A 25,403-nucleotide genomic window follows, 5' to 3' on the forward strand; every position below is an offset into this window, starting at 1 on the left:
GGTCACTGTAACTTAGTATAAGTGGTTAAACTTAGATTATAAAACTGGAGGAAGATACCACAAAACAGATGCAAAGGCCCCTATATACTCTTTTACTTTTGTATTACCTTGCTGATTGTTAGTATGTATTTTGCAATCTTTTATACTTTGTTAAGGGGAAAAGGAGAAAAAGAAAGTACCAATATGTGCAGTCAGAGTCGAGTCTTATTTGAAAAAAATTTTATTATCTGCTTTAGTGGGTTCCTGAGTATAACAAGAGTTCAGTCCTTACTGCTCGGTGCTTAAGGAAGAAAGGTCTAGCGTCACTGCTTGGGGATTGAAATAAGTGCCAAAAGAGAAGCAGTTCCCGCCTCCCCCGAGTAGCAGGAGCTGCTGGTCCTCAGTGAGGAGGATGCTGGTATGATTGTGTAACATGACAGGCCAGGGCACAGATGATGTGTCCATCTGATACTCAGAGCTCAATCCTGTCATCAGATTGATTACAGTTACTCCAGGGAACGAGGAGGAGTTCATCCATACCCCTCCTACCAGTAGGAGCTTTCCATCGAGCACATGAGCTGTGTGGGAATATCTTGGGGTAATGGGAGGCTGAACGTCTATGGATTGCCAAAGGAATCCATGAGACATTGGTCTCAGGAAGAATACAGAGTTCAGTGGCTGCTCGGAGGCCCCGAGACCTCCAGCAATCAGGGCTCCCCCTTGCCAACTGCAGGCACTGTGGGAGTGTCGAGCTTCTGGCGCTCCCCCCTCCACGGGGATCCTGACCCAAGCCATTGTCCCCACATGCAGGAAGTGCCAGTCACTTAGTACAGGCTCTGTAGCTCTGCGGCCCCCATACATGAACAGGTAGCTCTGATTCTGACAGGACACGTCTGTCGTCGAATGCCGCCAACGCGACAGAATGGAATCTTCTGGGCCAGTTTCTGTCACAGTCACGTTCACACCCTCACTGCCATTATCCTCACTCTTCCCAAGATGAAGTTTGAGAACCTTACAGGTTGGACTTACTGGGGACAATCTCCCTCCCAGGAGGAGGACCTCAGTCTCTGAAAGTCTTGTCATGGTGTGATACAGGCGTCCACCCCACTGGGCTCCGGTCTCCTGACTGCTTATGTAGTTGCCTGTCCACTCAAAGTCACGATCTCTCGAAAGCAGGTGAACCCCGCTCACCCGGCAGTGCAGTCCATCCTGCTCCCCAAATCCTCCCGCACTAAGAATAATGCCCGGGCTCAAGAGAACAGAGGTATGGCCATATCTCTTAAGGTCTGCACCCCTGCTGTCTCCAACGGTTACCCTGGCAGGCAAGACTCCACAAGGGGAAGCAGGATCTATCTGAGGAAATGCCTCGGAGGGTGGAAACACCAGGGTTTGGGAGAAAGGGTCTCCCTTGGAAGCTGCCAGGATGAAATAATGGGCGCATTTGAGGTGCCACTCCTCAAACTCGTCAAAGGGTTCCAGATTTTCCACCCGCCGGCGTTCTTCTGCGGGGAGAAAGCAGTGATAGAACTCGTTCAAGTCTATGGCGCTGCAAGCAGTCCAGCCGGCGTCTAGGAAGCGGTGTTTCTGGGCTTCCACGTCAGGAAAGCGGTCGAGCCCATGCAGGGGAGAGTTCAGCCGCCTAAAATGCTGCAGCATGAATTGGCCAAAGGCATCCTGCGGCCTCATCTGCTCATAGACCACAAAAAGAGCATGGGGGAAACGCTGGGCTGCCCAGGTGATGAGGGCTGCAGCCCTTTCAGGCTCGAGGTATGTCAGCACGGCCTCAGCCAGGAGCAGCGTAGGGGAGGACGCCTCCAGGCCGGCTTTGGTCAGGGCATCGTCCAGTCGATGCACCTGCCGCAGGTCCAGGCCAAGGAGGCGGTAGTCCAAGCTCTCAAAGCACAGCGCTGACGTGGGGTCCCTCTTCCGGAAAGGGCCGATGAGGGCGCACAGTTCGGGCGTCGCTTCAATTCTCTCGGCTTTGCGCCGCGCCACGTCCGGGAAGTCCACCTCCCAGACCGCAGCCCGGGACAGGAGGCCTGCACTCTTGAGGCGGAAATACAGGGAGTCGGAACCGGCCCCCAAGGAGAGGATCTGGGCGCGCGGCCCTCCGGGGTGCGCGCACGCCCGCTCCAAGAAAGCGCGCACGCAGTGCCCCACGGCGCGTGCGCGCACGTAATACCCGCGGTGGATCAAAGGCGCGCGGCGCGCGGTTCCCGGAACCAGCATGGCGGCGAAGGCGTCTTGCACGTACCCGCGCTCGGCCAGGGAGCGCTTGCTGAGGGCGCTGCTGTCATTCGTGCTCTGCACTGCTCCCGCCCGACGCTCGCGGCTCCGCGGGCCCATAGCCGGGGAGAGACTCGAAAATGGCGGCCCGTCACGGTGAGGAGCCGCGCTGGCCGGCGTGTAGTATACCCCTCACACACCTCGGGATGGGGATAGAAAAAAGATGTCTCTTCTGGACGTCCTCTTCCTGGACGTCATTTCCGGGAAGAGCGCGGGTCGCCAATCAGCCCTGAGTAGGGAGTAGCTTGTGTTTAGATTCGGCTGCGATTCATCTTTGATTCTCCCGGGAAGACGGGGCCCGTTGTCACTGTGACGCGCGAAATTAGCAAGGCGCCAGTTGTCTGTGCCAACCTTTCCGTTTAAAGATCTGACAGTTGAGAAATCTAAGAGGTGAGTCTCTGAGGGCCGACAAGCTGGCTTCTGGAGCCGAGAAGGCTAATAGTAGCTGCTTATTTAATGACCCTATCTGCGGCAAAGGGACGCTATTTAAATCTTACTAGAAATCTGCGAGGCCAGAAGCCAAGTGAAGAAACTGACCTTTGCGTATCGTTGACAGATATTGACAGCAGCGTGATTTGATTCCCTTGTACTTTCGGCTGTGCAGTAGGCTGACAGGAACCGTGTGTCTCCCACCTATACCACCACACTCCTCCCCTCCATTTCCATCGTGGTGATGTTCCAGTTTTCAGGAAAGTATCCAAAATAACCATGAAATGGATGTCAGGCAGTCAACGGTAGGAAATTGCTCCCAGAGATATTCAGGAACTGTGTAATGTATTGATTAGGGCCTTGGTGACTGGCTACAGTAGAGAATGGAATCAGGATGGCTGTGTGTGAGGTTAAGTGGTATCGTGTAAGTAGTGGCGCATAATGGTGGTGAGCAGGAGTTGTGGAGTCCAGCTAGGAGTTAGGACACTTGAGTTTAGAGAAAGGTCAGGTAAAGATCTGGTAACTGAGAAATGTCCTTTAGGATTGGTGTTTAAGAGCTGGTTGTTGACGTTGGGCAGAGCAGTATGTGTGGAGGCATCAGGGCAGATCCGTTGTTCAGTGAGTGGAAGACAATTAATGAAGACATTCACTTTTTTTTTTAAAAAGATTTATTTATTTCTATTGGAAAGGCAAGTTTACAGAGGGGAGAAACAGAAAGATCTGTCTGCTGATTCACTCCCCAAGTGGATGCAACGACTGGAGCTGAGCTGATTTAATGCCAGGTGCCAGGAGCCTCTTCCAGGTCTCCCTCGTGTGTACACTATCCCAAGGCTTTGAACCATCCTCTTCTGCTTTCCCAGACCACAGCAGGGAGCTGGATGGGAAGTGGAGCAGACAGGATATAAACCTGCACTGGATCCCAGCACTTGCAAGGGAAGGATTGGCCAAATTGAGTCATCTTACCAGGCTGAGGCATTTGCTCTAAATATTTTCAGGGAGCGTAACTCACAAGGAAAAGGGGGCAATAGCTAACGAAGAATGCGTGTTAAAAAGAGTTTTTCTTTCGTTTTCTTTTCAAAAGATGGAAGCAAATAAAGTTGATTTTCTTCCCCTCTGCCCCTGTCCCCAGGGAAATCAGCCTGGTGGAGAGGGAGAGGTTGAACTCAGCTGGGGGTGTTATGACTTGGAATAAACAGGAAGAAATGGAATTCTGGCAGATGGCTGTCTTGGGGACAGAAGAATGATTCATTGTAAAGATGAGATTACATGTGAGATAAGACAGAGAAATAGAGCATCTATGCCTGATGGTTCTGTGTTTTTTGAAGTTGATGGCAGGGTTGGATGTAGTGGGGCACATGAGGAGTTCAGAATTCCTCTGGAGGGACTGAGGGAGAAGTTACTTTAGCTTCCTGGGTCCTTGGACCCTCCTCTGGAAAGGGAGGGGACTAGTGCTGCTCTATGAAGTGTCTCAGAGTTGGTAGAGGGCCAAGCAGGGAAGGCTGGAGGTGGGTGGCAGTGGAAAGGAGATGAAAGACTTAAAAAAAAAATAGCATTTTTTAAAAAAAAGCAGCACTGTGGAAATGACCTTATTCAATGACAGGCTACTGAGATGTAGATTTTATGTTAAAAATACAAATTTCTTTTTTATTTTTGCAAAGAGATCAAGATAAGTGATTCAAAAACGAAGAGAATGGGCGCACAACTTAGGTGCTCTAGGATTTTTTTTCTTCTATTAGATAATACTTTAAAATGTATTTAATTTTCATTTGTGTGGCAGATTGTGGCCAGTGTTGTAGCACAGCAAATTAAGCTGTCAGCTGTAATGTTGGCATCCTGTATGAGTGCTGGTTCAAATCCTGGTTGCTCCACTTCTGATCCAGCTCTCTGCTAATGTGCCATGGAAAGAAGTGGAAGATGGCTGGAGTGTTTGAGTCCCTGCCACTCACCTGGGAGACTCAGATGCACTTCCTGGCTCCTGTTGTTATGAGGAGTGAACCAGCAGATGGAAGACCTCTTTCCATTGTTCCCACTGTCTATAACCCTGCCTTTCAAATATATAAATAAATCTTAATATAGAAAGACAGAGAGATCTTTGATCTGGTGACTCATTCTTGCAGTAGCTTGAACAGCCAACGCTGGGCTGAAACCAGGAACAGGGAACTCTGGGTCTTCCATGTAAGCTCAGGAACCCAACTACTTGAACCATCACCTGTTGCCTTCCACAGTATTGGCAGGAAGCTGTGTCCCAAACAGAAAAACTGCAATATGGACACCTGTGTCAAAAGCCTACCAGCATTTTTCTTTTTACGATCTTTTATGTAAATAGGGCTAATAGTACCTCATGAGTTGTGAGATTTAATAACTTATTAAGGCTTAGCACAATGTCTGGTTTATACAGCATAACAGATAGTACCAAGTCTTTTTTATTGTTTTGATTTGCTTTTCTTGGGACAGTGGTCAAGGAAGCATGAAAATAATTGCCTGGGAGACAGGAGACTTGATTTGAGCCTTGATGTAATTTGTTGAAATATTATTAATGTAGAAAGATTTTATTTGAAAGATTTATTATTTGGAAGCCAGAGTTAGAGTGTGAGATCTTCCATCTTCTGTTTCACTCCCTCAAATGGCCATGGCTCAGCTGTGCTGAAGCTAGGAGCCAGAGTTTGTTCTGGGTCTCCCACATGGGTTCAGGGATCAAAGGACTTAGGCCATTTTCCTCTGCCTTCAGGAGCTAGATTGAAAGTGCAGTAGCCAGGTCTCGAAACAACATCTATGTGAAATGCCAGCACTGTAGGCAACTGATCAATCCTGTCCCTCTAGACAGAGCCTAATCCAGTGTTTTGTCTTTTTTAATGCATATAATTTTTATTTTATATTTAGTATTAAATTGTAAAATTGAGAGGGATGCATGGCCATGTGGACCTCCAATTACAGTGGGGAAGATAGCTTAAGTGAGGCCCTATTTCTTAGGTGAGCTGATGGGTGCTACAGATTTAGCCTAGTGCAGCCCACTACAGGTCTGGTCTTCATGTATACCAGTGGGTCCCATGGCCTGGTTGGGGTGACCTGAAATGACCCCCCACCAGTCCCACCCCCAACCTCAGTTTTTATGCGTGCTGTTATGTGCTGTGGTCTGGCCCAGTCTGTCCCATATCCCATCTGACTCTGTGCACACTCATGGGTGTTGTGGCTTAAATCAGCCCACCCAACCCCACTCCCAGATCTGACCTACACATACACTGATGGGTACTGCTACCTTGCCTAGCCTGGCCCATGCCAGCCCTGATTCTTGAGCTAACCAGCTGTAGATGTAGCCTAGGAGAAAGTGACCATAGTTTGCCTGCTAGGCCCACTCCCAGCCTTGGATCTTGCACTTGCCAGGGAGTACAGCAGTCCAGCCTGATAAGACCCAGACACCAGCAGGTGCTGCAGACTAGCCCAGCCTGGCCAGTGGAAGCACTGGCTCAGTAGGGAAGTCCCCAAAGTTCCCCACCAGGCCTGCTCCCAGCCCTGAGTCTTAGATGTGCCAGTAGATGCTGTGACCCAATTTGGCATGGCCTGCCCCCAGTCTCAGCATTTGCTGGTAGGTGCTACAGCTTAGCCCAGTTTGGCCCACATCCATCCTAAGCTCTTACATGAAATGTCGGGTGTTATGGCCCAACTCAGCCTGGCCTGCACCACATCCTGACTCTTGCTCATGCCGGAATGTCTTGTGAACTGGCTAGCCATGCCCACCCCAAGACTGGCCTACGCATAAGCCAATAGGTATTGCAGCCCAGCCTGACTTATGCCTAGCCCCAGCTCTTACACTCAACAGTGGGAGTTGGGGCCTAACAGGCGAGTTCTCCAAGATTCCCTACCGAGCCTTCTCCGAGCTCCACATCTTGTGTCAGCAGGTGTTGTGGCTCAAGCTGACACGGCCCACCCTCATTTCTCGCACTCACTGGAGGCATGCAGCCTAGTAAGACTGGCCCAGCCCATTCTGGCTCTCACCAGTGGGTGCTACAGCCTAGCCCAGCTTGGCCCATGCCCAGACCAAGCTCACAGGTGACCCAGGAGATGCTTTGGACTACCCTGGCTCATTCCAAAACCATTCTGGCTCTTGTGAGCATCAGCAGGTGCCTAGTGCTATCTGGCCTTTGTCCCAACCCAGTCCACATGGATACCAAAGGGTGTTGCAGCTTTACCCGGTCTGGTCTGCACTCAGCCCCAACTCTTACACTCCCTAATGGGAGCTGCAGCCTAGTAGTGGTCCCCAAAGTTCCCCCACCAGGTCTGTTTTCAGGTTCAGATTTCACATGTGCTACTGTGTGTTTCGATCCCCAGTCCAAGCTTTGGTTGGTGGGTGTTACAGACCTAGCCAAGAGTGGCCCATACCCCATCCTGGCACTCACGCATGCCAGAGGGCACTGGGGAGCAGCCTGCTCCCAGACTTGGCCCACACATATGCTGACATGTGTCTGACGTGCTCCCAGGCCCGACATATTCCAGAAAGGTTGAATTTGTCAGTGCATGTTTTTTGTTTGTAGCAACAACATCTTTTGAAATGAATAGCATCTTTTTAAAAAAGATTTATTTATTTTTATTGATAGATTTACAGAGAGGAGGAGAGACAGAGAGAAAGATCTTATATCTGCTGATTGATTCCCCAAGTGACCACAATAACCAGAGCTGAGCCGACCCAAAGCAGGAGCCAGGAATTTCTTCCAGATCTTTCATGTGGGTGCAGGGTCCCAAGGCTTTGGGTTATCTTTGACTGCTCTCCTAGGCCACGAGCAGGGAACTGGATGGGAAATAGGGCTCCTGGGACATGAACTGGCACCCACATGGAATGCCAGCACATGCAAGGTGAGGACTTTAGCCACTAGGCTACTGCTCTGGGGCCAATGAACAGTTTTTTTTTTTTTTTAAGATTTATTGATTTTGGGCCCGGCGCAGTGGCGCAAGTGGTTAAAGGTCCTCGCCTTGCACGCCCGGGATCCCATGTGGGCGCCGGTTCTAATCCCGGCAGCCCTGCTTCCCTTCCAGCTCCCTGCCTGTGGCCTGGGAAAGCAGTCGAGGACGGCCCAAAGCTTTGGGAACCTGCACCCACGTGGGAGACCTGGAAGAGGCTCCTGGCTTTGGATCGGCATAGTATCGGCCCGTTGCGCTCACTTGGGGAGTGGGTCATCGGACGGAAGACCTTCCTCTCTGTCTCTCCTCTCTGTATATCTGCCTTTCCAATGAAAAAATAATAAAAATAAATCTTTAAAAAAAAAAGATTTATTGATTTTTATTGGAAAGGCAGATATACAGAGAGGAGGAGAGACAGAGGAAGATCTTCCGTCCAATGGTTTACTCCCCAAGTGGCCGCAAGGGCTGGAGCTGAGCCAGTCAGAAGCCAGGAGCTTCTTCCAGGTTTCCCACACGGGTGCAGGGTCCCAAGGCTTTGGGTTGTCCTCAACTGCTTTCCCAGACCACATGCAGGGAGCTGGATGGGAAGTGGAGCTGCTGGGATTAGAACTGGTGCTCAGATGGGATTCTGGTGCGTACAAGACAAGGACTTTAACTACTTGCTATTGCTCCAGGCCCAATGAACAGCATCTTTAAAAAATTTTGTCAAGATGCTGCTTGTTGTGGTGACTTTCAGATCTTCATAGGTTGTTAACATTGTACCTGTGGGTCAGTAAACTTAACTCCAGGGTAGTTGATGGTTAGTCGGTGTGGAGGATGGCTTAAGAAAAGCACAAAACTAGGTGAATATTTTGGAGTGGGATAAAAAATGTATATGAAAAGCTAGCCACCTGTCTTGCATGACTTTTTTTTTTTTAAAGATTTGTTTATTTTCATTGGAAAGTCAGATTTACAGATGCTAGAAAAAGAGAAAAAGAGCTTCCATCTACTGGTTTACTTCCCAAGTGGCTGCAAAAGCCAGAACTGAGCTCATCTGAAGCCAGGAGCCTGGAGCTTCTTCCAGGTATCCCACACATGTGCAGGGTCCCAAGGCACTGGGCCATCCCCCAATGCTTTTGCAGGCCACAAGCAGGGAGCTGGATGGGAAGTGGAGCTGCCATTAGATTAGAACCGGCGCCCATATGGGATCCCAGCACGTTCAAGGCAAGGATTTTAGTCACTAGGGTACTGCACCAGGCCCATAACTTCCCATTTCTGACCCATTTTATACTGGTAACAATTTCTGTGTATCATTTCATGTCAATATGACAGTATTTGTATGTATATATGTAAAAGTGTACTTATACATATATACTTTGTTCATGAATGTCTTTTGTCTAAAGATACTGCCTTTTGAAAGTGATGCTGGATCATAGAAGTCTTTCCATCTTGGTAGATATTCAATTGGTTGGATATATAATTGATCAGTTAGCCAATTGATAACATTAGATTATTTGCAGTTTTTTAAACTGTTATTAACATGGCTACAAAAAGATGTTTACACTTATCTTAGGAAATATAGGACATGGTGCATTATGGTGGCCTAGTGGCTAAAGTTCTCGCTTTGTACGTCCTGGGATCCCATATGGGCTCTGGTTCTAATCTCTGGTCCACTTCCCATCCAGCTTCCTGCTTTTGGCCTGCAAAAGCAGTTGAGGATGGTCCAAAGCCTTGGGACCCTGCACCTGCGTGGAGACCTGGAGGAAGCTCCTGGCTCCTGGCTTCAGATCGGCTGAGGTCTGGCTGTTGCGGCCACTTGGGAAGTGAATCAACAGACAGAAGATCTTTGTCTCTCCTCCTCTCTGTATATTTGACTTTCCATGAAAAAAAGAGAGAGAGGGCAGATTCCTGGAAGTACATTTATTGGGTTAGTAATGTATTTTCTTTTTTTAAATTGATAGCTTTTTTTTAAGATTTATTTTATTTGAAAGTTAGAGTTATACAGACGGAGAAACCATTTGTCCACTGGTTCACCCCCAAAAGCTACCTAGCTACTCAGTTGCAGAACTGGTAAAAAGGCAAACCTAGACCCTTCTGATTCCGATACTTCTGCTCTTCCTTTGTGTGTATAACAATTCAAAATGTGAATTTTATTTTAACCAATATAGGCATTTTTAAATTTTTTAATTTTTGAGTTAGGTTTATTTGTTTTTGAAAGATTTATTTATGTTTTATATTTGAAATGCAGATTTTACAGAGAGAAGAGTGATATAAAGAGAGATCTTCCATCTACTGGTTCATTCCTCAAATGGCAGCAACTGCAGGAGCTGAGCTGATTTGAAGACAGGAGTCAGGAGCTCCTCCCGGGTATCCCATGTAGATGTGGGAGCCCAAGGACTTGAGCCATCCTCCTCTGCTTTTCCAGGCCCTAGCAGGGAGCTGAATTGGTGCCCATGTGGGATGCTGGTACTGCGGGTGGAGGATAAACGTGCTATGCCACAGTTGCCTGCCCCAGGATTTACTTATGTTATTAGAACTGCACGGTTACAGAGAGAGGAGAGAGAGAGAGAGAAGAAAAGAGAGAGAAGGAAAGAGAGATATCTTCCATCTACTGTTTCATTTCGAAAATGGCTACAACAACCAGAGTTGGGTTGGCCCAAAACCAGTTTTCCTCCTGGTCCCCCATGGGAGTGCAGAGGCTCAAGGGCTTGAGCCATCCTCTGCTGCTTTCCCAGGCCATTAGCAGGGAGCTGGATGGAAAGTGGTACCCAGATGGTATGTCGGCGCCACAGTTAAAGGTTTAGCCCGTTATGCCACAGCACTGGGGTCAGACATTTCCTAATTATAGTTTATATTGTTAATTGACAATTTTCCCACCTTGATCCTTAAGTTAGCTGTCAAGATTTCTGCCTTCTGAAGGATAAATGAGAATTCTGTTTGTTATACATTTGTTAAAATAGGTGAAGGTGGGCCCAGTCCTGTATAATGAGCTGATCTCATTAGAATATGTGGAGATAAACAATCTGAAGAAACTTCAGGACCACAGGACTCACCGGCTGGAAGACACTGTACTGCTTGCGCCAGGAGTTAGAGTGGAGGGGGACCATTACTGTCCTGCAGAAATCATGGGGGACTTCGAGGAGCAGCCACAGTCCTGGAAGACAAACTTTTACTTGGATTTACCAAAAGTGGTGAGACTTCAACCTCAGAATTCTTGAGTGGTTGCTAATTATAAAGACTTTTATGGTGTTTCTTCCCACCAAAAAAAAACAGTGATTCTTTTTTTTTTTTTTTTAAATTACGTTGCATTATGTAACACAGTTTTATAGGTACTGGGATTTCTCCCACCCCTTCACTAACCCTCCCTCCATGGTGATTCCTCTGCCTTGTTGCATAACCACAGTTCAAGTTCAGTTGAGATTCTTTCATTGCAAGCATATACCAAGCATAGAGTCCAGCATCTTATTGTCCAGATAAGTTCAACGGCTTCTTGGGGAGACCTTCTCTGGTCTGAAGGTAAAGCCAGCCGAGTATCATCCCAATTAATTAAAAGCCCCAACATAACATCAGCAACAATTTATAACGTTATGGAATTAATTGACATAGTATTGACTAACCAATATGTTTAAAAAAAAATGCAAGTTCTTAAACCACATCCTGTGACTACTTCACTGACATTTCAACTTTAGTTTATATACAACCAGGTTCTATACATCTTAAAATGGCTATAGATTACTGTTTAGCTGTCTTGTAAAAAAGTGATTCTTACAGTTATGCAACTGAACCTAATGGGGGGTTTGCCTGGTACAGAGTCCAAATATCTAGTACTTGGAGGGATGATGTTTCTGTGTGGTACTTGACACATTTTCACTGAGTGTTTTCCTTTGTCTTAGGAACTTCATGCCCACTTGAATGGATCCATTAGTTCTAATACCATGAAAAAATTAATAGCAAAGAAACCAGATCTTAAAATCCACAATGAGATGACTATGATTGATAAGGGAAAGAAAAGAACTCTTGAAGAGTGAGTTTGGGGACATTGTACATGTGCTTTTTTCCTCTGTCAGTATTTTGAGATTGTAATAAATTAATTGTAAGAATTTAAATTTTAGTAATTGAAATGATAGTGGAGACATCCAACATGGAGAATATAATGTAACTTATAGCATTTTTTTCAACTGTTAGGGTGTTTTTTTTTTTTTTTTACAGATTTATTTATTTTTATTGGAAAGGCAGATATACAGAGAGGAGGAGAGACAGAGAGGAAGATCTTCCATCCGATGATTCACTCCCCAAGTGGCTGCAATGGCTAGAGCTGAACTAATTGGAAGCCAGGAGCCAGGAGCTCTTCCGGGTCTCCCACATGGGTGCAAGGTCCCAAGGCTTTGGGCTGTCCTCAACTGCTTTCCCAGGCCACAAGCAGGGAGTTGAATAGGAAGCGGAGCTGCCAGGATTAGAACTGGCGCCCATAAGGGATCTGCTGTGTGCAAAGTGAGGACTTTAACCACTACACTATCGCGCCAGGCCCTAGTAGTGTTAATGATTTATATTGTTTGTGAAGTCATTCATTTTAGGTATTCTTTAGCTTTAAAAATAAAGGCATATTGATGTCCCCTTTAGTTTCTGCTCCTGGGTAGGTGTGGCAAGGGGAAGCATCATAAAACATCAGTAACAGAGCAGACATCCGGCCTGGCAGCATTGCACATCAAAGTTCAATGACGATGTTTGTCTCAGCCTTTGACTCAGATTCCTGCTAATGCTCACCCTGGGAGGCAATAGTGATGGGGATGGCTCAAGTGATGGGTGCCTGCCACTCACCCAGGAGACTTCACGCAGGAGTTCCAACTCCCAGCTTGGGGTCCCTACCTCACACATTTGGAAGTGAGCTTGACAGTGGGAGTTCGCACTCCTCTTTGTTTCTGTGTCTTAGTAAATTAAAAAAAAAAATTCCCGGTTATTTCAGCCATTTGATCATCTTTCAAAAATCTATTCTGTGTAAATGTAAATACATACTTTCTATTCATTAATTCAAAGTAGTGAGTTTCTCCTGAGTGACAAGTTTTTGATGACTGGAATATGTTAAGATTCTTTTGTTCCTGTTGCAGATGTTTCCAGATGTTTCAGATCATTCATCAGCTTACCACTAGCCCTGAAGATATTCTAATGGTAAGACATCAATGAGTTCTTAGGAGGGTTTAACATTTGTGAATTAATTTCTTTGTGCTTTGTTGTTTCATAAAACATTTTGCTTTCGATCTTCCAATAAAAAATGTATTCCTTATTATGGACTCTTTAACACCAATGTAAGATACTTACGTATATATAAACTGATGTGAAAAGACTGTGTTCATCATAAAAATATGAACAGCTGCTGTGATGTCTTAACAGGCTAATGCTCCATTTTGCAGTACCAGCATCCTATGAGGGCACTAATGCATGTCTTGGATGCTCCCCTTCTGATCTAGCTGCCTGCTTATGGCCTAGGAAAACCTTGGGAACCTGCACCTTCATGGGAGACCAAGAAGAAGCTCGTGGCTTTGGATTGGCTCAGCTCTGCCCATTGAGGCCATTTGGGAAGTGAATTAGTAGATGGAGGATTTTTCTCTGCCTCTCTTTCTATATCTAAATCTACCTTTCCGATAAAAAAAAAATACATCTTTTTTAAAATGTGAAGAAAAAATCAAGTTCACCATTTTTTTTTAAAAGACTTATTTATTTTTATTGGAAAGTCAGATTTACAGAGAAGGAGAGACAGCGAGAAGGTCTTCCATCTACTGGTTTACTCCGCAAATGGTTGCAGTGGTCAGAGCTGAGATGACCCAAAGTTAGGAGTCAGGAACTTCTTCCAGGTCTTCCACATGGGTGTAGGATGCCAAGGCTTTGGGCCATCTTCTGCTGCTTTCCCAAGCCAAAAGTCTCAGTCTTATCCAAGTCTCCACTGTCAAAACAGGTTTTTGTTAATGCAGAAAATCTCATGTGAGCCCTTTAGGGCTGATCGCTTCTGGGCAACATTAAGATCCAAATTCTTTAAGCCCGTAAAGAGGCCCACACTTTAGTGGGGCAGTGACAACAAGATGGAGTTCCTACAGATAGCAGTGCCAAATGGCAAATGACCAGTGATGATGATATAGGGGCTGCCAGGTTGTGCTTCATGGTGGAGGCAGCCATGGCGTCTTGCTTGGTCCAGGAGAGTCAGGTAATTTTGAATGCTATGATGCAGTCTTTGGCTGTGAAGTCTGAGTCTGGTTCCCCGAGTTCCTGGTGAGTATGAGCTGCCTATTCTGTTTACATTATGATAAGTTCCTTTTAAACTTCTATTTCAGAATAGTTTTAAATGTACAAAACAAAAATTGTGATGTAGTACAGAGTTCTCATCTGCCATTCACCCATCCCCTTACTATTAACATTTTATACAATATGATCCTTTGTTATACACAATGAATCACATCCAGTTTCACCATTCCTCCCTCCCCACCCCAGATTTTTAATCCAAATCTTTATCCCACCCACCCATCTTCCAGTGTCTATGACCGTTCTGTGTTCATTTGGAGGTTTGTTGCAGGCTGTTCTTAGTAGCCTCTCCATGTTGGTTGTCTGGTGAAATCTGGGAGTTGGGGCTTGAAGTCGGAGGTGCATTGTGGCTGGGGAACAGAGTCAGTGTCTTCAGGTTTTTCACTGCTTTGGTTGTCAGAGAAGTGATGTGCATTTTTTTGAGTTAGCAGCTGAAGGCATGGTGGGACTTTCTGTCTCATGGGTTGGAGAATTCCCATTCAGTGCCAGTGGCTATATCCTCTGCCAGCTTCCTCTTTTCTGTAAGAAGTTATTAGCTTCTTTACAAAGGAGTCAGCAACATAGGTGACCTCAACATGTAGTATGTGCATCAAGGTCAGACCATATACCCATGGATTCTGGTCTCTCAGATGGGAGATCCTGATGTGTCTGAAGCCCACATGAGATGAAAGCCCGGGCTGCTTGCTGATGCCAAAAGCCGTTGGTGGGCTCCCCCAGAACAGTGGCTATTGTGTCCACGCCCAAGGAACCCCCATCCTGGCTCTTTAGGCCTCCAGCGCTGGTTCTTGCACACACCAGTGGGTGCAGCAGCTCAGACTGGGGAGGCCCATGGAACCAGTTTTCTGGGTCTTTACCCAGCCCACACCCACCCCAGTTCTCATGTGTTCAGGCTTTTGCAGCTGCCTGACTTGTGATGCTAGTATCTGGTCCCCCATGGTTAGCCCACACCCAGCCCTGTTCTCATAGTTGCCTACAAAGTATAGTGACCAAGCCTAGAGAGGCCTCTGGGGCTAGTCCTCTTTCCACTCCCCTCAAGCCCCTCATTCTGGCCAGCCCCGAGCCTTGGTTCTTGCATACACCTTTGGGTTCTTGTATATGCCTGCTCCTCCAGGGGAGGCCTGTGGTGCCAGTTCTCTAGGTCCCCTTGTCTTGTCCACCTCCAGTTCTGGCTTGTGTGTCTGCCAGCAGGTGCAACAACCAAGCTGGGGAAATCCTGTGGTGCCTGTTCTCTAGGCCCGCATGACTACTGAGCCCACAGAGAGAGCACCCAGCAGGCTGCTCAGCAGGTTCCAGTGTGCCATGCAGTGTGTGGTAATGGAGTATAAATTCCTTTTTGACTTTAGAGGAGAGAGATAAAAAAAGAAGAGGCCCATTCTTTGAACTGGTATGAATGTATCAGCATAATTTTCTGCACAACCAATCGATCCTTTTTCCTTTGCCAGGACACCAAACTTGCATGTCTATATGTATGTAGTACAAACGGATTAAGGTTGAGACCTCAGTTATAAGAAGATTAATGATGATGAGTTGTTGCTGCACTCCCAACCTGGCTTCTTTTTCTTCTATATATATATTTTTTTACACAAATGATGGCAAGAAAGGAAAAATAACACCTTCAGTAATTCTTGGATTGTTGAGATTTGTATTAAATTGAATACTTACGTTTATCACTCCCTTTCACTAAGGGGAATTTTGCCAAATGCTTCTGAGAAAAGTTTAATGCTTCTATAATTTTTGACAGTTATAACTCATTCCTAAGTAAATTAAATAAGAACCTTAGGCTGTGGCTTTAAATAGAATATCGGTAATACCTAATCATCCATCAAAAGTCTAATCATCTTTCCAGGTTATTTCTTTCTGTATGTACATTTCCTAGTGCTCTACACACGTAGTTGGTTCTAAATAGGTTGAGCCTTGTCTTGTTGTATCAACCTGCTGCTGTGAACTTTAGGAGCTAAAGGAATATTTAAGTGTGTGGAGATCAGGTGGTGAGAAACAAAAAGGTGTGATGATGTACAGATCATTTTTCTAAAACTTGTATGCATTTTAAAAAAAGATTTTATTTGCTTTTTTGGAAAGGTAGATTTACAGAGAGAAGGAGAGACAGAGAGAAAGATCTTTCATTCGTTGGCTCACTCCCCAAATGGCTGGAGATGAGCTGATCCAAAGCAAGGAGCCAGGGTTTCTTCTAGGTCTCTCATGCAGGTGCAGGGTCTCAGGGACTTGGGCTGTCCTCTACTGTTTTCCCAAACCCCCAGCAGATAGCTAGATGGGAAGTGGAACAGTTGGGACATGAACTGGCTCCCATATGGAATGCTGGCACTTGCAGGTAGAGGATTAGCCAGTTGAGCCATCGTGCTGGTCTCTTTTTCTTTTTTTTTTTTTTTTTAAATGTAAGAGTCAGTTCCCATCTGCAGGTTCACTACCAGAATGCGCACAATAGCTGATCCTGGGCCCAGCCAAAGCTAAGAGCCAGGAACTCGATGCAGGACTCCCAATGGGTAGGAAGGAAGGAACTGTTCGAGCTAACCTGTGCAGCTTCTCAGAAGCTGGAGTCAGGAGTGGAGCCAGGACTTAAACACACACGCTTCAATATGGAATAGCTGGCATCCCAAGTGGAGTCTTAACTGCTAGGCCAATGCCTGACGCTAAATTTAGATTTAGTGTGGAAACAAGGGAATGGGAACTGTTTGGAAGTGTGACAGGGTTGTCATGGAATGTGATCGGTCATCAGAAATGTAGTAGGTCATCTCCACGACCTGGGAGATTGCTGGTATTTCATGAAAGTGAGATTTAGTGAAAGGAAACTGTGGAACGTGGGGCTTTCATTGGGATCTTCAATAACACAAACAATGTTGTATACATTGCCTTTATTATCAGGTCACAAAAGATGTCATTAAGGAGTTTGCAGATGATGGTGTCAAATATCTGGAACTGAGGAGCACTCCCAGAAGAGAAAATGCTGCTGGTAAAATTTAATTACTTCTCAGTGAACATCAGTCCCTTCTCCTGTGAGCTTTGAGTTATCATTGTGAAACACTAACTTTGACTCTGTTGTAATGTTCTCTTTTCTTAAGGACCTTCAGTCAACAGTTTATATCACATGGTGGACAGTATTAGTGATTTCTTCTTTTTTTTTAAAAAAAGATTTATTTATTTTCATTTCAAAGTCAGATATACAGAGAGGAGGAAGAGAGACAGAAAAGATCTTCCATCCGATGATTTACTCCCCAAGTGAGCACAACGGTCGATGCTATACCAATCCGAAGCCTGGAACCAGGAACTTCTTCCAGGTATCCCGCACAGGTGCAGGGTCCCAAGGCTTTGGGCTGTCCTTTACTGTTTTCCCAGGCCACAAGCAGGGAGCTGGATGGGAAGTGGAGCTGCCAGGATTAGAACCGGTGCCCATATGGGATCCCGGCACATTCAAGGTGAGGGCTTTAGATGCTAGGCCACGCCGCCGGGCCCTAGTGATTTATTCTTAAGTAAAAAATAGAAAAATTCTGTTTAAGAGGGGGAAAATGCCTTCAAAAAATGTGTTGCTTTTCTTTGTTTAGTTTTTTTCACCATGAGAAAAGGACACATGCTTGGAGTGTTGCCTCAGTATAGGTTAAGTCCTACATCCTTTCATACAGTGGCACTGATTGGAACCAGAACCACATTTTATGGTAGCCACTGAAATGTGAGTTATACAGTCACTCCTCAAGGACTAATAGTGTGCAGGGCTAGGCATAGGCCATGATGTAGTGAAACGTTCCCCAATGGAGATGAGGGATCTGTGTGTGCTTTCAAAGGATTTCCTGGATCCCTCTTTCCACTCAAGCAATGCCAGGAGATTAAATAGAGAGTGCTGGGCCCAGTGCGTGGCCTAGTGGCTAAAAGTCCTCACCTTGAACATGCCGGGATCCCATATGGGCGCCGGTTCTAATCTAATGGCAGCTCCACTTCCCATCCGGCTCCCTACTTGTGGCCTGGGAAAGCAGTCAAGGATGGCCCAAAGCCTTGGGACCCTGCACCCCGTGGGAGACCTGGAAGAAGTTCCTGGCTACTGGCTTCAGATGGGCACAGCACTGGCCATTGCACTCACTTAGGTAGTGATTCATCGGACAGAAGATCTTCCTCTCTGTCTCTCCTTTCTGTATATCTGACTTTGTAATAGAAATAAATAAATCTTTAAAAAAAAATGAAGAGTGTCATCTTAGACAAAGTGCTGGGATCCCAGTTGCTCCACTTCCATCCAGTTCCCTGCTTGTGGCCTGGGAAAGCAGTCAAGGATGGCCCAAATCCTTGGATCTCTGTAATCGTGTGGGAGAAGCGGAAGAAGCTCTTGGCTCCTGGCTTCTAATTTCAGATCGGCTCAGCTCCAGCCATTGCTGCCACTTGGGCAGTAAAGCAGCGGATGGAAGATCTTTGTCTTTGTCTTTGTCTCTCCTTCTCTATAAATCTGTCTTTCTAATAGAAATAAATAAATCTTTTAAAAAATGACCATTTCAGAATGTTATAATAATTTGTTAAAATGATTTCACGTTAATTGAGTCTTAGAATTTTAAAATTGTTTCTATTATGTATTTTTGTTTCACTTCATTTTTCTAGTGCTTTATTATTTTTTTTTATTTTGCTAAAGTACAATGACTAGCTACTAAAATTACTCATAGAAAGGGTCACATTTTCACTAATCTTTAACCATGTTCTTGTCACAAGATAAAATGTTCATACACAGGTGCTAAAGTTGAGGATGAAATAGATGATGTCTTTACATGTGTTTTCTTTGTGTCCCTTCTAGGAATGACTAAAAAGACTTATGTGGAATCTATACTTGAAGGTATAAAACAGTGCAAGCAAGAAAACTTAGACATTGATGTTAGGTAAGATGATTGTACCTTAGTAAGGACCTTTTCAAAAACTAAAAGGTGAAATAGTACTGTTTTCTTCATAGGAGTAAGAAGAATCAACCATTATATTACATTACTTAGAGTTAATATATGTGTGTGTGTGTGTAAGAATCCTTTTTAAAGTGAGAATATGGTTTGAAATTTATTTCTATATCAATACAATTCTGCGTACTTTTGCTGAAATAAGGTATGGCTTCCCATTGTTAGCTTCTATCTGATTGCTTTTCTTCAACAGCTCATCTAAGAGTTCCTCTTTATTTATTATGCACTAGCTTGCTGTCCGTTCCCACCTATAGACCAAGTGTGTCTCATCCCAGCACTTCTCATACTTTCTGTTATTTTTACCTGGAATGCATTTCTGCCATATCCCTGCATAGCTGGCTCCTTCTCATTCATTATCCTAGTCTGAATTTAGCTGTCATTTTCTCAGATGGCCCTGTGACCACTGTATCTTAAGTATTTGCCTCTAACGGAACATTATCTGTCTCTGCAACTCTGCCTTTTAAATAAATAAGTCGGTAAATCCTTAAGAAAATACATAGGGACTAGCACCATAGCATAGTAAGCTAAGCATCTGCCTGTAATGCCAGCCTTCCATATGGGTACTGATCCCAGTCCCAGCTGTACCCTAATGAATAAGACACCGTTCTTGGGCCATCCTCCGCTTCTTTCCCAGGCTATAAGCAGGGAGCTTGGGACATAAGATAGGAAATTGACCAACCAAAAGATGAACCAATGCCCATATGGGATGCCAGCACTTATAGGCAGAGGATCAGCCAATTGCGGGGGACAGGGGAAGGGTTCTTAAACACTGATTAGATATTTGAATCTGGAAATTCAAGTGTCATTCTATCTGGCAAAGTCAAAAGTCAAACCTAGATTTTTCAAGGCTGTGCTTTTCCTGGAAAGCAATATTTCACATAGCATGCTGTGCTTCTCTGGCTACACTCAAAATAGTCGTTTTTTTGGTCTCCTTCAGATCACTTTTCAACTTTGTGCTTCTTACTTTAAAGATATTTACTAGCCATCGACAGAAGAGACGGCCCTTCCGTAGCCAAGGAGACTGTTAAACTTGCAGAAGAGTTCTTCCTTTCTACCCAAGACGTAGTTCTTGGCATTGACCTCAGTGGAGACCCTACTGTAAGTTATGTTTCTGAAACACATTTAGTTCTAAAAGGTAGAATCAATGGAAGGATAATGCTAGAGCATCCTGCATTCTGCTCATACACCAGCAGACACTGGGAAGGAAGCCCTGTTCTGCCAAAGAAGACCAACCGTGCTCAGTCTGGCATGTGTGAACTAACTAAGCATCATTCAGAAAAAATATTTGCCTGATTCTATAGCAGTGTTCACCATTCTTCTAGAGATAGCACACAAATTAATACCAGTCTATATTCAACGGATGGAAGTTAGTTCATTACACACGGTGGATGCATGCTTTGAGGCATGAGGGCTTAATGATCTCATAGAACTCCAAGTTAAAAAAACGTTGACCTGAGACTCATGAATATTAACTTCAAGCAGAAATCTTGACATTTTGGGATATGTAATTGTTGGTTCTGAGGGCTTTCTTAATTACTGTATTAGGCTTAGCTATAGCCCTGTCAAGGTGCCAGTAGCACCCTCCAAGTTGTGACAACCAAGAGTATCTCTTGATATTGACTGATGTCACCTTGGAGGGCAGTGTTGCATTGGTTGAAACCCACTGAACGAAACTGTCCTGTGAAACTAGTTCCTACAGCTGTATCTAAACTTTTTCATCTGTCTGTTTTAGGAGAGGCACAATACTACTTACCTAGGTATCCTTCTAGAAATAAAATTTGGGCTAACTGATCTCAAATTCACTGGATGTCTTGAGGGCAGAGACTGTGCCTTTACCAGCTTAGAATTCCCCCAAAGTGGCCAGCACAGAATAGGTGCTTTACAAATAAAAACTGCAAGTGAAATTTATCTACCAATATTTGTCCTTAGTTGATTGAGACAGGGTATCTGATTCTTGCCTCCCCAGAATTTTCATGCATCCTCATTTTAGTTTTTGTCTTTAAGATAGGACAAGCAGAAGACTATTTGGAACCTCTTTCAGAAGCTAAAAATGCAGGTCTAAAGTTGGCACTACATCTCTCAGAGGTAAATAATGTCTTAGGTTCAAGATGATAAAAAATAGAAAGGAACAAAATGAAACTTGGTTTAGAAAATATTTTTTTTAAGGAGAGTATGAAGACTTTAAAATATAAGTTAGAATGATAACTGTAATGTTTTTTTCTGTGGTTCCTGAAGATTAGTTTTGACTCCAGTTGAGGTTTGCTAGCATCTTGTTAGGGAAGATGTGTGAATTTCCATCACTGGCCTCGCTGGCCAGCTGAGCCTGAGGAATGCAGCACCGGTTCATCACTGGCTTTCACAGTAGAGGGGACCTAAGTGTATTACACATGCTGGCAGGAGTTCGGCATTATTTCAGGGACTCAGCCGTGAACTCCAGAGTCTCTAACCAACCCTCAGTACCCTGGCACCATGGGCACACGAATGGATCATATATAATCATTGGAAAATCATTATCTTCTTAAAACACATCCTTGTGAGGCAAACAAGAGAATCTATTATACTTCCTCCATTTACAATGGATTTACTTTTTACCTATTTGTTTTCTTAAAGATAGGAAATATACTTAGGGAATATATAAAGGATAAGTAGCATCATAATTTAGAAATTTGAAAATTAGAACTTCTTGCTGGTACTTTCTTTTTACTCTTTTTACATTTTTTTTTTCAAGATGTGTTCATTTTTATTGGAAAGGCAGAGTTACAGAGAGACAAGGAGAGACAAAGAGAGCTTCTATCTACTGGTAATGCCCCAAATTGCCGTAGTGACTGGAGTTGGGCTGGTCCAAAGCCAAGAGCCAGGAACTTTTTCTGAGTCTCCAACATGAGTGCAGTGACCAAAGGATTTGGCCAGCCTCTGCTGGTGTCTCAGGTCATAAGCAGGGAGTTGGATTGAAAGTGCAGAAGCTGGAGCTTGAATTGGTATCTGTATGGGATGTCAACCCCACAGATGGATGTGTAGCTGACTACACCACAGCGCCAAACCGTTTAAAAATATTTTTATAGATTTACTTACTGAGAGAGACAGACACAGAAAGAGAGATCTCCCATCCACTGGTTCACTCCTCAAATAGCTGCAATGACCGTAGTATGTTTGGTCAAAGTCAGGAGCTAGGAACCTCTTCTGGGTTTTCCCCATGGGTACAGGGGTCCAAGCACTTCAGCCATCTCCCACTGCTTTCCCAGGCTCCAAGCAGGAGCGGGATGGGGAGTGAAGCATCTAGGACTCAAATTAGTGCCTGTGTGGAATGTTAGCATCACAGACGGAAGCTTACCTGGTACGCCACAACACTTACCCCTCTGTCTTTTTCATTTCTACAGAACTCAGAGGGTCAGGAATCTGGTAGCAGAACTTGAAATCTAGAATCTATAGATCAATCACAGGACACCCTGTGGCTGAACTGAGGCCCACTAGAAGGCATTGGCCTAATCAGTGAAACTGCTCTGGCCATAGTGGCTACTTGGGAAGTTAAACAGTGGGTTGGAGACCTTTGTCTCTCCTCTCTGTAAATCTGACTTCCCAATAAAAACAAATCTTTTTTAAAAAGTTCCTGTCATTTGCCTTTTGTTCTATCTATGAAATAAAAAACACAGATAGACATTTTTATCATGATATTTGTATATATATAAAATTATCCTGGTCAAAAATGAAACCCAGGAAAGAGTGTGAATGTGGAGTCAGGCATAATTCACCAAAGAGCTACCATTCATTAGTTTTGTGACCATGGACAACTGAACAACATAAGCAGCTTTATATTTGTGTGTATGAGTATATGTTATGTATGCGTGTGTATGTATGTACAAATATGCACATTCATAAATATATTGCCAAGATTTATATATTCATCTGGAAAATGCAATTACAGGCAAAGCTTTCATCTGCTAGTTCATTCTCCAAATGGCCACAACAGCCGGGCTGGTGCAGGCTCAAGCTAGGAGCCTGGAGCTGTATAGCTCCTCCAGAAGCCTGGATATTTGGGCCATCATCTTCTCTTTCTCAAGCACACTGGAATGGAGTTCCGTCAGAAGTAGAGTAACTGGGACTCAAACCAGTGGTTGTAAGGGAACTGTCATCACAGGCATCAGTTTAACCTGCTATGTCACCAGCTCCAGCCTTATATTTTTTAACTATAAAAGTTACATATAATAAAGAAGGAGAAAGTTAGAAGTCCTCTACTGATTTTGGTTCTGCTTTCCGAAGTTAAGACTGGTAACGGTTTTCTGTTTATATTTTCTTGACCTTTTACCAATATACATGAATATATATACTTGCATACAACATAAAATACGTATGTACATACAGACTTAAAGTTTTGTTTTTTTAAAATTGTCTAATTTTGAGCTCTAATTTATCTTAATACTTTACAAGATTTTTGTGAGACGCTAAAGAATTTATGTAATAAGAGCCCAGCGCCGTGGCCTAGCAGCTAAAGTCCTCGCCTTGAACACACCAGGATCCCATATGGGTGCCTGTTCTAATCCCAGCAGCTCCACTTCCCATCCAGCTCCCTGCTTGTGGCCTGGGAAAGCAGTCGAGGACGGCCCAAAGCCTTGGGACCCTGCTCCTGCATGGGAAACCTGGAAGAAGTTCCTGGAAGATGTTCCTCTCTGACTCTCCTCCTCTCTGTATATCTGACTTTGCAATAAAAATAAAATTTTTTAAAAAGGAATTTATGTAATAAGGCACAAGCTAGGCACTTAATAAGTATTTATTATTGAAATCAACCTAGAAACATATTGAGATACAAATGAGACAATAAAAGGCAAATATATCTGTAGGGAAAGTATAAGTAACTCCCCTTTCTGGAATGTTTGCATCAATACTTGGACAGAGTACCCACTATAGGAAAAGAATCTCTTAAGAACCACCGAGGGGGCCTGGCGCAGTAGCCTAGTGGTTAAAGTCCTCACCTTAGACACGCCAGGATTCCATATGGGTGTCAGTTCATGTCCCAGCAGCCCTGCTTCCCATCCAGCTTGTGGCCTATAGAAGCAGTAGAGGATGGTTCAAAGCTTTGGGACCCTGCACCCATGCGGGATACCTGAGAGAAGCTCCTGGCTTCAGCTCAGCTCAGCTCAGCTTCTGCCGTTGTGGCCAGTTGGGGGGTGAATCAGTGGACGGAAGATCTTTCTCTGTGTGTCTCCTCTCTGTAAACCTGTCTTTCCAAAAACAAACAGAAAAACACACTAGAAGAGGTGTTGACTGTCCCGTCTGTCCCCTTAAGATCCCGAACCAAGGAAAAGAAACTCAGGTGCTCCTGGATCTGCTTCCTGATAGAATTGGGCATGGAACATTCCTTAACTCCTCTGAGGGCCAATCCCTGAATCTGGTGGACTTCGTGAGGCAACACCGCATACCACTGGGTAAGGTTTAGGGTTCCAGGATCCTCTGACCCTTCCTCCCCCCATTCCCAGGTTGCAACCTAAAGATAGGAAACTACCGTCCTAAAACTAAACATTATTAAGAAATTTAAAAATGCACAGTATGTTTGCTTTAAACTTTAAATAACAAAGTTTTTAACTCTCAATAGAAACTAAATCACATGAGCAGAAGGCATCTGTCTTATTCACTATTTCATTCCCTAGTGCTTGGAGTTCAGTATTTTCTGAAAGAATAAGGGGTCATCTGAATTTTCAAATGACTTTAACAGAATTAACATGTTATGAAAATATGTAAGAATTTATTTAAAAATTCATTATGAAAAGTTCCAATTTTATTTTACACATGTATTAGCTATTGACCGTTTGACTGCATACTTGTTTTTGAGGTGTATTATATTATATACCTAGTTTCTGGAAATATATCTAATATATTCCAGAAATATCTAGTTTCTGGAAATATAGCACTAGACAAAGTAGACATGGGGGTTCATTTCCAAGGAATTCATATTTTAGTAGAGGAAAGACAGTAAACAAATATACAAGAAAATGTCAGTGTTCTGTGAAGAAAGCTGAGTGGTCAGCTGATGGTCAGTAGTGATCGGATGACCACTTTGACTTGGATGGTTGGGGAAGGCCTCTCAGCAGAGGGAAAGAAGCAGTTGGCTGTAAAGCATTTCATGGAATGACCAGCTGGGGGAATTTACCATTTAGAACATGCATGAGTGGGTATTTTAACTGTTCAGTGTTGTCAGTAATCCACAGTGATTTTTAAATTTTTTCTTCTTTATGCTGAGATTTTTAAACGTGCACAAAAGTTGAAAAAAGGAAAAGACAATGCTCTGCATTAGACTGACTTGATCCTTACCTTGTGAGAACCCAGCTCTGATTCTAACAAAGGCAGGGCCATCCTGTGGACTGAGTGTGCCTGTGTCGAGGCTGCCTTAGGCTAGGGAGCAGATGTCATCAGTCCAGTGAAGTATTTGACTCTCAAAGTCAAGTACAGTGATTCTGTAGGAAACAGGCAGGGATTTGCTAGTAGAAGTCACTTTAGGTAATGTCTTGTGAAAAGCTGGAAGCATAAAATGGAGGGTAACCTGAGATAAACTGTGTAAGGGTTTTCTTAGAAGCCATAGGAAGAATGCATGTCCACACCTAGCTCTCAGTGTTGCAACTC

The 25,403-nt window shown here is 44.4% G+C and overlaps 2 protein-coding genes across 4 annotated transcripts in view; one reads left to right on the top strand and one right to left on the bottom strand.

The window, feature by feature from the left end:
* On the bottom strand, positions 1-2,325 carry LCMT2 (leucine carboxyl methyltransferase 2). The gene has a single exon (XM_040969757.1). It carries the CDS (start codon positions 2,323-2,325, stop codon positions 268-270), a length of 2,058 nt encoding a protein of 685 aa, XP_040825691.1. The 3' UTR covers positions 1-267.
* Positions 2,248-25,403, top strand: part of ADAL (adenosine deaminase like) — a 26,275-nt gene continuing 3,119 nt past the window's right edge. For 2 of the 3 annotated variants that reach the window (XM_040969759.1, XM_040969761.1), the window contains exons 1-9: positions 2,248-2,655; positions 10,527-10,757; positions 11,460-11,590; positions 12,672-12,732; positions 16,738-16,825; positions 18,641-18,722; positions 19,763-19,889; positions 20,796-20,876; positions 24,073-24,211. In XM_040969759.1, coding sequence (XP_040825693.1) covers positions 10,692-10,757; positions 11,460-11,590; positions 12,672-12,732; positions 16,738-16,825; positions 18,641-18,722; positions 19,763-19,889; positions 20,796-20,876; positions 24,073-24,211 — 775 coding nt within the window. In that variant the 5' untranslated portion in view covers positions 2,248-2,655; positions 10,527-10,691. The remainder of the gene's footprint in view (positions 2,656-10,526; positions 10,758-11,459; positions 11,591-12,671; positions 12,733-16,737; positions 16,826-18,640; positions 18,723-19,762; positions 19,890-20,795; positions 20,877-24,072; positions 24,212-25,403) is intronic. The other variant, XM_040969760.1, reaches the window with a different exon arrangement.

The sequence above is a fragment of the Ochotona curzoniae genome, unplaced genomic scaffold (genome assembly GCF_017591425.1).
Source record: "Ochotona curzoniae isolate NIBS_2020 unplaced genomic scaffold, NIBS_Ocur_1.0 scaffold_4701, whole genome shotgun sequence".
Taxonomy (NCBI): domain Eukaryota; kingdom Metazoa; phylum Chordata; class Mammalia; order Lagomorpha; family Ochotonidae; genus Ochotona; species Ochotona curzoniae.

Coding starts and splice junctions, on each gene's coding strand:
- LCMT2 (XM_040969757.1), bottom strand. CDS start 2,325: ATGGGCCCGCGGAGCCGCGAGCGTCGGGCGGGAGCAGTGCAGAGCACG.